The 12,957-nt window shown below is 41.8% G+C and overlaps 1 protein-coding gene across 5 annotated transcripts in view; it reads right to left on the bottom strand.

The window, feature by feature from the left end:
- Nucleotides 1–657: 657 nt before the first annotated feature.
- Nucleotides 658–12,957, bottom strand: part of LOC124139639 — an 80,777-nt gene continuing 68,477 nt past the window's right edge. For all 5 annotated transcript variants that reach the window (XM_048387590.1, XM_048387592.1, XM_048387589.1 and 2 more), the window contains 10 exons: nt 11,475–11,613; nt 9,492–9,545; nt 8,803–8,936; nt 7,059–7,193; nt 6,267–6,403; nt 5,118–5,257; nt 3,752–3,874; nt 3,412–3,489; nt 2,744–2,891; nt 658–1,827 (listed from right to left, as the gene is read on the bottom strand). In XM_048387590.1, coding sequence (XP_048243547.1) covers nt 1,685–1,827; nt 2,744–2,891; nt 3,412–3,489; nt 3,752–3,874; nt 5,118–5,257; nt 6,267–6,403; nt 7,059–7,193; nt 8,803–8,936; nt 9,492–9,545; nt 11,475–11,613 — 1,231 coding nt within the window. In that variant the 3' untranslated portion in view covers nt 658–1,684. The remainder of the gene's footprint in view (nt 1,828–2,743; nt 2,892–3,411; nt 3,490–3,751; nt 3,875–5,117; nt 5,258–6,266; nt 6,404–7,058; nt 7,194–8,802; nt 8,937–9,491; nt 9,546–11,474; nt 11,614–12,957) is intronic.

Here is a 12,957-nt window from a genome sequence, read left to right as displayed (position 1 = left end):
GCTCTTATGCGAGGGGAAAGAACTTTATCAGGACAAAAAGGAAAGTTTTGGAAACATTATTATTCTCCCAACTACCTTATGTCCCAATAAAATAGTGTCCGAGTCCTTTATCTATTACAAATTGGTTACAACGTAATTATTGACCTGATGAATCATTTACCTTGCTTGAAGTGTAACACAGGCGGCATACATGGAGGATATTCCACGTGTCGAGTGAAATATCATGTTTCTCTCATCAAGTGGCAGGAGAAAAGGAGATATTTTCAGGAGTGCTTTACGCAACCAACAATCTCAATTGACGAGTTAAATGATAAATTTTCAGTTTGTGATGAAACATTTCCAAGAGAATAACAAACGCAAGAAGCAAAATTAACTCAAGAAATGACCATCTGTCATTATTTTGCCCTGTTAATGTGGGACTAACATAAAAAAGACACCAACGGTTTGTGTTTAGGCTAGACACTAGGTAAAGGGAGATAATTTGAGGGCAGGTAACTCTTTTATGACAATAGTTCTGTCAAAGTGTCAAGTTCACTACAGTGAAATATCAAGTGTTATGCTCACTGCAATGAAAAAAATCACTTTTCTCAGCTTCAGAAAACTCAGTCTTTCACATTGAAATATATAATAAATTCATAAATATTCCATAAATTCATATGAGACAAAAGATATATTTAATAGGAAATCACATCAACAACACTTGTATATAACATATAGCATCACATAAACATTATGTTGACTGTTTAGGCATTTGGTACACTGTACATGCTAGAATCGAAATGTTTGGGTGTAAACATTATTTAGGAGGGAATGTGGAAGGTTGGGTTTTGGATGAAATATTGTGTAATGTGATGCCTAAGTAGTGCATGCATTTTGGCTGAAGTGACTGTAGAAATGGCAAACCACATAAATGTTCACCACATTCCTTTAATACTGACAGAATATTTGCCATAATGAAACATACCACTCAACTTTTGATAAGGACATTAAGATCTTTCCTCTACAGATATTATAAGTAATGATTCACTATCCTTATAAAACGTTGAGTGGTATAACATGGCCAAACTGCAACCTATTGAACTAACAGCTGCAGCGTTGATACGAGCATATTTTGGATAAAAGGAATCACACCTATCAATAAAACATCTGAGTTTGTAAAGGGTAAGTTGAGGTAATAATTCCTCCGCGACCACATCAATATCACAGAATCACAGATATCACAGATTCTTTAAAATAATCACATTATTATGCCATGAAATCGCGGCATTCTAACAGAATACCATGATGACTGTACTGAGGGGTAATTGGTACCTGTATGCCATGTCAACGTGGAACACACACACAATAGGTGGGGTGTAGTCCTCTAAGTGTTGTCCCAAATTCATCCCCGATGTAAGATCACATGATGTATGAGTTCTTCCAAACAGGTTTATGCTTATCATATGCGGAACATCAGTCTACAAGACAATCAGTAGTCATACATCTCTTCAAAACTGAAGAATTGTATGGGGTCTCCTCAGATGTCTGACCTCACTGGCCAATCAGTAGGTATAGGCCTCTGCCCAAGAGGTTCAAGATTTCACATTCAAATCATTGGTGCCACCCACCAGTCAGTAGATATGTACAGCTCCACCCAACACGTTCATACAGGTCTATGAGATAGCATGCCTGGGTAGATGCAGCTCTACTCAGCAGGTTTATGGGGTCGAGTCTGCAGCTCTATGGCTCTCCTGTAGTCCCCCACGGCCTGGTCACGTTTACCCTGCTTCCCTCGCACATCTGCACGCCTCTTCAAGACCAGGGCATCGTCGGGCTGGAGACTCAGAGCTGAAAACAAACAAATATTCACAAAGTGAGGTTTGTAGGAAAGTTATCTGTTTATGCTGGTTTGTTGTTAGCTGTAGTCGGCAATATTTCAGCTATATGACAACATGACCTCTGACCTCTGATCCTCATTTCAGTTGACGCTTGTGACAAGCAGGAGCTACTGGGGCCATGTCACATACCGTGTTCGACGTAATAAGCGCCCCGCTCTAATAAGCACCCACGGCGATATTTGCTAATATATTGGCAAGTGAACAATCCCAATTAGCACCCCTTCCGATTGATCAATGTACACAAGACTTATTTATTCGTGTATAATACACACTCGTGTGTTATATGCACCCTTAATTATGGGCAATATTGCAGCTAAATGATAGTGAGTGAGTGAGTTTTGGTTTTACGCTGCTTTTAGCAATATTCCAGCAATATCACGGCGGGGGACACCAGAAATGGGCTTCATACATTGTACCCATGTCGGGATTCGCTTTTACCACTAGGCTACCCGACCGCCCCCAGCTAAATGATAACAGCCTATAAATAGGTCTGGAGCAGACAAACTGGTGATTAATGTTATGAGCATTGTACCACACAGTTGGGTATGATCATCCAATACACCAAGGCACCGAAACTGACCCCCCAATCCATTAAGTCATCTCTTCTGAAAAGCATATGCATATGGGGACCAATTCTAATACAGAAAACCCATGAATGAAGATCCGGGGTAGGTCTTCAGCAACCCATGTTTGCCGTAAGAGGCGACTATGCTTGTCGAAAGAGGCGACTAACGGGATCGGGTGGTCAGGCTCGCTGACTTGGTTGATGCATGTCATCGCATCCCAACATCAACATCAACATTTAACACATAATCCCCACGGGTCTGCCCAATAATCATCCCTAGTTTTCTGTCCTGCATGTCCACCTTTAGTGTAGTCCTTCTCTGCCTTGTCATACTGCTGCATGGAGGTGTACAGGTTGCCGCGGTTGAAGTACATGTGGGCCGAGTACGGACTCAGCTTGATGGCGGAGCGGAAGTCGGACAGTGCAGACTGGCCATCCTTCAGGAGAACCTGCAACACCACCACAATCATCATCATCATCATCATCATCATCATCATCATCGTCACCGTTATCACCATCACCATCGTCATCATCACCATCTTCATCATCGTCATTAGTATCATCATCACCACCACCACCATCGTCACCATCGTCATCATCATCATCGTCATTATTATCATCACCACCATCATCAATCATCATCATCAATCATCGTCATCGTCATCGTCATCGTCGTCCTCGTCATCTCACATAGAACATTCTTGTCAAAACCTGACAACCCAACTGTGTGGGCTTATAGGGCTGGAGTCATCTTAACACAGACATGGTTCTTGCAGCACAGCAAACTTGGACTACCACTTTTACCACAAAGGTGGATGGTAATGGTAGCTCTGTAGCAGAGTGTTTTAGCAGACCAGTGAAAATAGCAATACATTTCTATTTGTGATAATTGTATCTACTCCTACAACATTTACACTAATGTTCCCTGAATGGGTCTAATGACCACACCACAATGAGGACACAGCTGACCTTGGTGATAGCTCTGTTGAGGAAGGCAGACTCGTCTCGGGGATTGTTCTCTATACACCGACTGTAGTACTCCAGCGCCTGACAAACAACAGTTTATACGTGAATTACAAATGTGAGTTACAAATGTGAGTTCAGAACTGAGCGCTCATGTTTTAGTATTCAGAATGTCAACTAATTTCCAGCAAACCTGCACCAGCCAGCATACAAAGGAAATTACTTTCCAACCTTGTTCTCCAACAAATTGTTGTAAAATTATTGCCATGGCTATGTAAGTGTTGGAGTTGACTGTGGGCCTTGACCTGCTGTGAACTTGACCTCAGTATGTCTGAAGGCAACTGACCTGCTTGAAGTGCCTGGTGTGGAAGTAGATGTTAGCAGCATTGAAGTAGGCGAGGGAGTAGCTGGGGTCAAGGCTGATGGCCTCCTGGTAGTCCTTCATAGCGTTCACGCGGTCATCCATGAACTGAAACACAGCGTTCACACGGTCATCCATAAACTGAAACATAGCTTTCACGAGGTCATCCATAAACTGAAACATAGCGCTCACGCCGTCATCCATAAACTGAAACATAGCTTTCACGAGGTCATCCATAAACTGAAACACAGCGCTCACGCCGTCATCCATAAACTGAAACATAGCTTTCACGAGGTCATCCATAAACTGAAACATAGCGTTCACATGGTCATCCCTGTACTGAAACATAGCGTTCATGTGGTCATCCATAAACTGAAACATAGCGTTGGGTCATCCATAAACTGAAACAGAGCTTTCACGAGGTCATCCATAAACTGAAAGATAGCGTTCATGCGGTCATCCATAAACTGAAACATAGCTTTCACGAGGTCATCCATAAACTGAAACATAGCGTTCATCCATAAACTGAAACAGCATTCACGCAGTCTTCCATAAACTGAAACATAGCGTCACGTGGTCATCTATAAACTGAAACATAGTGTTCACTAGGTCATCCATAAACATCATCTTCCCTAGGCAAGGGAGTTAGGTGACTGTAAAAGTACAGTTTCCACACTTGCCGAACTAGGCTGGAATTTCTGGGCTTCATCATAGCGTCATCAGTGGCTATTATGAGTTATGTCCCTTCTATGTCCCTCCTATTGACCAATCGGATTCCACCTCTCATATCACTTGCGTCAAACAAAATGGCGGCACCCAATCAAGCCGTCTGATCAATATGAAGATCTATATTGTAATAAAACGGGTCTTACGTCGCAAAGTGCATCAAAACATGTGAGCCCGTTGATAACAAACATGAAAAGATTTGGAAAATATCTGTTGACGCCGAGTTGGCAGTATGCATGCTTTAGAAATCAATTGACAAGCCGGATGTCGATTTCGCTAAGCATTTTGATCAGATTATGCACAGACTTGTTAGTCCAGCCAAAATATAACTCCATAATTCCAGCCTAGTTTGGCAAAGGTGGAAAGTGGACTTTTATAGCCTCTTGCCTTGGAAAGCTGACGAGCACGTGTATAGTGTTGACAATCCCCTAATCAATATCATGGCAAATTTGAATTCTTGGATTCGAACTCAAGATTTCTGGTATGCCTGGAGGATACTTCATAGTGAAATCTGGCACCTGACAACTTGGCCACCTAAACTGGCACATGATGAACACTGCCTCACAGAAGCCAATGGCTCCCATCTTTGACCATACCGATGTACCAGCTACATGTGTCGACGCACCTGCTGGATGACACCTCTGTTGGTGAGGAGTTCTGCCGTTGCCGACACCTTCACGGAGGCGTTGATGTCCTGATATGCTGCGAAGGTGTCACTCATCTGTAGGTTGACAATAGCACGTCCTTCCAAGGCTGGTTTGAACCCTGAAATCACAGTAAATACAATCACAACACTACAAATACTTGTTTTATAATTTCACTTTAACCTGAAGCTGGTGTACTGATGGTTGAATAACAACATAAATAAAGTGATCTAAAATCGAAGTTCTATAACGAGGTGTGACAAAATTATCAGTGACATCCATTGGGGCCATATTTCAACAAACACGTAGTATTTTGTTTAAAATTTCATTTACTTATGAGAACTTAATTCAAGCTGTTATGTGGGGTCATGCCCCCCAAACCCTGTTATTTTAGACAAGTTCCAAAGACAAATTGGTGTACATGCAATTAGTTCCCAGTAGAATGCATCATGTGACCAGTGCATTAACAATTTTATGCATGTTAATAATTCGTAAGACAAAATCCTGAATTAGGAAGGACAAGCATAATAGCATATTTTAGTCTCAAAAGTGTCATGGTTGGCATCTCTGCTGTCATCCTCTCCATCTGTCTCATCAGTATCTTCCCACAGATTTCTCTCGCTCATGAGTGTAATTTGATTGGACAGCTATTTTTAGTACCGGGTATTGCATATTATAAATATAAATCACAACGGAGCTACTGAGAGGGTGTCATCCAGCAGATGAGTCAACACACGGAGCTGGGACAAGGATACAATCACAGATATAAGCCATTAGCTTATAAGTCCAAAGGTCATGACTGACATCATGAGCATCGACCTACACAAATGGGATACGATGACATGTATCAACCAAGTAAGTGAGCCTCACCACCTGATTCCGTTAGTCACCTCTTACGACAAGCATGGGTTGCTGAAGACCTATTCTAATCCGGTTCTTCAAGGGTGGCATCCACCAAGTGGTTGTTCATAGAGGGTGCCATATGTATCATGACTGAATGGAGATACAATACACAGGATTATTGAGGATGGATTTAACAGAATGACTAAAAAATTACAACAAAATTAATTTTGGAAAGTTTTTGTCTTCCACGATCACATGTCATCGTGAGAGATGCAGTTTGAACATACGTGGCTTGACAGTGATGGCTGCAGTGAAGTGTCTCCAGGCCTGCATCAGTTTGCCCGCTACCTGCATCGTGTACGCCAGGTTGACCCGAGCAGCCAGGCACATCGGGTCCAGCAGCAGGGCTCGCTCATAGTCACGCCTAACAACATATTTCACATCACAGCTCATAGATTCTCTCATCCTAATGATAATAATAGGCTATATATATTGTGCATATTTCCACACCACTCAGGGGCTAGAAATACTATTATTACCTCAGTCACTGGATCAGTGTGCAGTACGCATTCTCAGTTCCCTGAGGAGTCTACAACCCAAGCTGCCTGTGAGGTGCTAGAAGGTTAACAACCACATTGCCATCTAATCCTACTGGGTACCCATTCACTGCTGGGTGAACAGAGGTACATTTTGAAGAAAGTCACTTGCCCAAGGAGACACCACATGTGCTTCGGTGTGGGGGAGGACCGAAGCCCTAGAAACTCTCAGGAGCATCCGAAACACGGTCACCCATCCAAGGACTCTCCGTGATCAACGTTGCTTAACTTCGCCTGATTTGTGACAGGACCATGTGCCACCATTTTGGTGTTAAATTCTATATTCTTTTATTTCATTGTCAACAAGTCTCTGTCTTCGATATCACAAAGCTTGTTCTGGACATAATTTAAAAAAAGTATTATGAAAATAGTAAATACGTATATAACCACCTAATACACAGTCTAAAACGTTATATCATAATGATTAAATAATTTTAACTTCAATATCAAATCTAACAGCACAACCAAGTAGTATAATCTAACCTGGCATATTTCAGTCCCTCGTCATGTCCGTAGTCCATGTAGACGTTGCCACGGCTGATGAGGCCGTCCAGGAAGAACTGTTTGAGCTGAATACACTGGGAGAAGGTCTTCACGGCTTCCTGTAGTTGCCCTAGTCTGTTGAGGAGACACGGGCAGCAGTCAATCAATGTGGGATATTCTAATGACACTTTTGAACCAATTATAGTTTGTTTCATTTCTAAGCATGGACTAGAAACGACTTTTTCAACTGATTTTTCTTTTCAGCACCAGATTCATCTTTTTTCGCCAAAGATTCCTACTTTTTATCTCTAGCCACAAGGTACGCCGAAGACTCGGCTTCGATTCCCGACATGGGTACAACCATACTCACTCACTCACTCTAGCCATAAGGTGATAAGGAACATTAGAATCAAGTTCATACATATATAACCTACTAACCTACTAAAGAAATAAACAAATAAAATAAAATCCTTCCCTTCTATTCAGTCAGTTTTGAACAAATCACGAGAAACATTGGCCTAAGCTATAATAAACCAAAGTCTAATATACTAGTTGTAATGATGAGAGTCTGTAAATAATATAGCCTGGGTCAGGCAACTAATGGTTGACAGCATGAGCAACGATCCATGCTGTTGGATTAAAAGGACACAGAACCAGCCATGTAACCCATGTGGTCAGGACTAACGGGATCGAGTGGTCAGGACTAACGGGATCGAGTGGTCAGGACTAACGGGATCGAGTGGTCAGGACTAACGGGATCGAGTGGTCAGGACTAACGGGATCAAGTGGTATCGGGTGGTCAGGACTAACGAGATCTGGTGGTCAGGACTAACGGGATCGAGTGGTCAGGACTAACGGGATCGAGTGGTCAGGACTAACGGGATCTGGTGGTCAGGACTAACGGGATCTGGTGGTCAGGACTAACGGGATCGGGTGGTCAGGACTAACGGGATCGGGTGGTCAGGACTAACGGGATCTGGTGGTCAGGACTAACGGGATCGGGTGGTCAGGACTAACGGGATCGGGTGGTCAGGACTAACGGGATCTGGTGGTCAGGACTAACGGGATCGGGTGGTCAAGCTCGCTGACTTGGTTGATGCATATCTTCATTATTGCGTAAATCAATGGTCATGGTGTCAATGACTGGATTGTCTGGTCCCGACTCGATTATTTACAGCCAGCCATCAGATAGCTAAAATATTGCTGTGTGCAGCAATAAACAACTAACAAACAAATAAAGTTATTAGTCAGCTCTTGGGGCAAGCATGGGGAATTTGGAAGCTGTACCTTTGAACTTGAACATAAGGTCATTTTACAGACACAATACTGTGATTGTGAAATGAGGGTAAGAATTACCTGTGACCCCGGAAATTGTACACTGAATTATTTGTGATCATTGATTGAAAATAAGTATTCCCTTTATTGACACTCTATGGCTTGAAAACAAACATTTTGACAGAGTAAAACCTTTCACATATCGATAATATTTCCTAGACTACATCTTGGGGCACAGGTGGCATGCCAGAAACCTATGATTGTGGGTTCGAATCCCGGTTCGCCCCGATTATGTTTCTAGGTTTGTCAGCACCATACCCGTGCTCATGGGTTTCACTAAAATGGTAAATGTCTGAGACCTGCATCACTTCGGACTTTCCGTTCACATCAAGTTGTTCAAAGCGGTATTAAACCCCACTCACGCACTCACTGACTCCTAGACTGCATCTAGAGTTGAATCAGCACTCACTTGTGGAAACACAGCCCCAGTGTGTGGTGAATGCGGTGGTCCCAGGGACTGAGCTTGGCGGCCATCTGGAAGTCGTACAGCGCGTTGCTGTAGTCCCCCCTCTCAAAGTACAGCAGGCCTCGGTTGATCAACACCTGTGATCATGTACACATCAGGTGACAACATTCATACAAAACAACATCATAAGATGACATCCATTGTTGGCTAATAAGATCTGCATAATAAATAAAATGAAGAAAACGTTTAGGCATAGTTTTTAAAGTTACAAAATGTGGTCATATGAATAAGAATTAAACTTGCATGTTTAGGATTGATAAAACACCAAATTTAGAGGCTTAAATGTGTCAAAGGGATGAATTCGAATTCTTTTTTTAACAATGTAAGAAAGAAAGAAGTCTGATCAGTTTTATGAACAACTAATAGTTCTAATAACAATGTTTCAAGGTTTGAAGTAACTTAAACGTTTGACATTACCTGTGTGTCAAAAAGGGCCCTTATCATTGTTTGTTCTTTAAACCAGAAATATTATCACTGGAGGGTTCGATCATATAAAATAAAACTGAATAAAACCACGACCAGGCCAATTCTAAATTAGTTGTGTGGTATTTAACAACTTCTGTCTTTTCAGAAAGATTGCTCAAACACAAAGTTGGTTAACAACCATTGATAATAGATACAGGCTCCCCTACCTTCAACATGAGCTGTTCTCCCACCAGCAGTACTATACCATAGTCCATCAGCGCCTGTCAGGGGGAAATACAGGTCAGTCAGCATCCACTGGTATAGGATCATATCTCACCCACTGACAATTTATACTGGATACAAACCGACTGTCCAGTTAGAAACAGTACAAAGTGATAGATCATGTGTGAGTGAGAGAGAGAGAGAGAGAGAGAGAGAGAGAGAGAGAGAGAGAGAGAGAGAGAGAGAGAGAGAGAATGTTTACTAATGTAAACATTGTTAAGATTGTTAAAAATTATGTACAAAAGCACTACTTAAAGAAACGTTTCTATAGGCCAGAGTAATTTAATTAAAATAAAATCTGCCTTTTTAAGAAATGGAGGTCTGAAAGCATAAATAATCCTGTCAAGATACCTTTACCTTTATCTCTGTGTGTTCGTGTGCGTGTGTTCGTGTGCGTGTGTCCTTGCGTGTGTGCGTGCGTGCGTGCGTGCGTGCGTGATATACACAAGCAAATAAGGTACTAGGCACACTGAAGTAACTGTTTGTTTCTTCATCTTAATAAAGTGATCTGTAGTACCGTATATGACCGCGGATAAGCCAAATTTTGAGGACCAGAAAAAAGATTCTGGAGAAAGGGGTCGGCTTATCCACGGGATACACTTTCATGATAGTATTTTTCAGATCGTGATCTGTCAGAAACATCGCCTGAATGATGGTCCGAAAGATTACAATTTCCTTTTTCAATATAATTACAACGTTTTTCATCTTATTTGCGAGTATTGGCACATGTCTTGCAGTCCGACTTCGCAGTGTTTTTTGCCTTTCACTTCCTGGTTCGGCTAATCTGTGGGTCATATAATTTTCTTTCGTATTTCAATGGTCAAGTTAACACTTCGGCTTATCTACGGGGTCGGCATATCCGCGGTCATATACGGTATGTGTTGGTTCCTCCTTCCTTCAGGTATGTTTGGCATACAGGTCTGTAAAACAAGTAACCTTATTTCACTGTACCATTATTTGAGTGTGTAGACTGGATGATGATACGATGCTTCCCTGTGTGAAGATCTGAGGACACCTCCATGAGGTCGAGTCAGGTGACCTTTCTAATCACCCTATAAGTGTACCGGTAGTCTTCTATGTTCTCAGTATGAGGGAATGAAATATTCAGATCATATCTGATTTCTGTATCTCAAAACTGGATATTATCAGGGAGTTCCAAATGCAAAACATTAAAACTTTACTGTTATATTGTTGGGGATATTTAGTACATCCTGCTGTTTCTGAGCATGATGACACTATCTTTGCTTTTTAGTATGATACGGACAGGGATCAAACCCCTGACCTTCCGCTCTCCAGGCGACGCTCTACCACAAGACTACAGAGAAGGCCTCTACACCCAAAAGGGTGTAGTATCAAGAGGAAATTTGTGTTCCAAGGTGGTCATCTTTTGCAAAGATCAAATTTTCAAATCAAGGTGGTAAACATGCGAAGCTGAATCATTTCAGAAAGCTGACACCTGATTGGCTCAAGAATTTTTGCATCCTTCATTTAGACTCAAAGATCTTTGCATCCTTCATTTAGACTTAGCAGTTGAAGTTCGCTCCGGGGTCCATCTGACGCAATCTTCCAGAGTGACATCGTATTTAGGTAAAATAACTGATTTTAATCTTCGTGTGTTTAATTGTTTGTTTGTTGTTTAACGCTGCACTCGGCAATATTCCAGCTACATGACAGAGGTCTGTAAATAATCAAATCTGGACCAGACAATCCAGGGATTGACATCATGAGCATCAATCTACACAATTGGGATACGATGCATAAACCAATTGATCAACGCAATTGGGATACGGTGACATGCATCAACCAAGTCAGCAAGCCTGACCACCCGATCCCGTTTGGCACCTCTTACGACAAACATGGGTTGAAGGCCAATTCTAACAATGGATCCTGATTTTAATGAGACTGTTGAAGCCATATAAGACTCTCACCTTGTGGTACTGCTTGTTCTCCTGGTAGCACACTGCCCTGTTGAAGTAGGCTAGAGGGCAGGTGCTGTCTATACTGGCCGCCTTGCTCAGGTCCCGGATAGCCAGTTCATATGCCTTGATGTGATACTTCAGGGCACCTCTGCAAACAAATGACATCAGTTTATGACTGCAAAAAATCATATATCATTACTAGTGGGTTGAGTATCAAATAATCCATATTATCTTAACAAAACTTCCTGTTTACATTTGAACTTCGGGTTTCACAATCATTTCTTAGGACACAAGAACCTTTAATAAGTTTTGTCTATGGTTGAGGTGTAAAAACTGCAAGATTCTTTTTTGTAAATTTCAATTATTTAATGCCACAGTGTGTGAGGTGGGTTTAACGCCATTTTGAACATTATTCCAGTTATATCATGGCGTGTCAGCTTAATGTGGGAGGAAAGCCCAAAGTGATGCAGGTTTCAGACGTTTACCACTTTGCTGAAACCTCGAAGCATGGGTATGGTGCTGACAAAACTAGAAACATGATCGTGGCGAACCAGGATTTGAACACACGATCATATGCATCTGGCATGCCCAAGGGACTCAACTCTGCACAGCAAACTGCGGCGCCTGTGATGACTGGGCCACCAGCGCCCCCTACAGTTAGCAACACTCTGACAGCCTGTATACACTGGCTGGGACAAACAACCCACACAGCAAACCAAGTCACTCAATCATAACCAACTGGTGACCTGTACTGACACAATCCTTGTTAAAATCAGATATTTTACTTTGTGATACCTTTCTGCATTAAGATCTGAGGACACCTACAAAGGTCAATCCAATATCAGATATCAGAAAGTTAATCTGACCGACCTCCTATGGAGGGTCATCCTATCTTCACACAGAGAGGTATTGTATCGGAGTAGAGGATCTGATTTTAAAGAGGTAGGTAAGTAAGTGAGTATGGTTTTACGCTTCTTTCAGGAATATTCCAGCAATATCACAGCGGGGGACACCAGTGCTTCACGCATTGTACCCATGTCGGGAATCGAACCTGGGTCTCCAGTGTGACAAGCGAACGATTTAACCACTAGGCTACCCCACCGCTCCTATATATTGTAACCATGTGGTTATGTCAGTAAGGATATAGCAAGGATGCATGTTGGCATGTTTAGTTCAAGGATATTTCATGATTATCGAGCTCTGCTTTCATGAAAACAGAGAAAAATGCAAAACATCCTTAAGCAACAAAAGGCACCACTTCAAGATCCGTTGGATATGTCTGCCAAGTCTTGATGAAAGATATTGAATGTTTTTTTGAGCTGTGCTCCAGAAATGAAATCCATCAGCTTATGAGATTTAAGTACAAATTGTTTCCATGGAAATTGGGAAAAATAAAAATGACAAAAATATTAAAATAGCAAAGGCACCACTTCAGAATCTGTCTGATATATCTGCCAAGTTTTGTTGAAAAATATTGAACGTTTTTCAAATT

The sequence above is a fragment of the Haliotis rufescens genome, unplaced genomic scaffold, assembly GCF_023055435.1.
Source record: "Haliotis rufescens isolate VD_foot unplaced genomic scaffold, xgHalRufe1.0.p SCAF_7, whole genome shotgun sequence".
Lineage (NCBI taxonomy): Eukaryota > Metazoa > Mollusca > Gastropoda > Lepetellida > Haliotidae > Haliotis > Haliotis rufescens.
The sequence above is the reverse complement of the archived record's forward strand: the minus strand, read 5'-3'. Positions and strand labels throughout refer to the sequence as shown.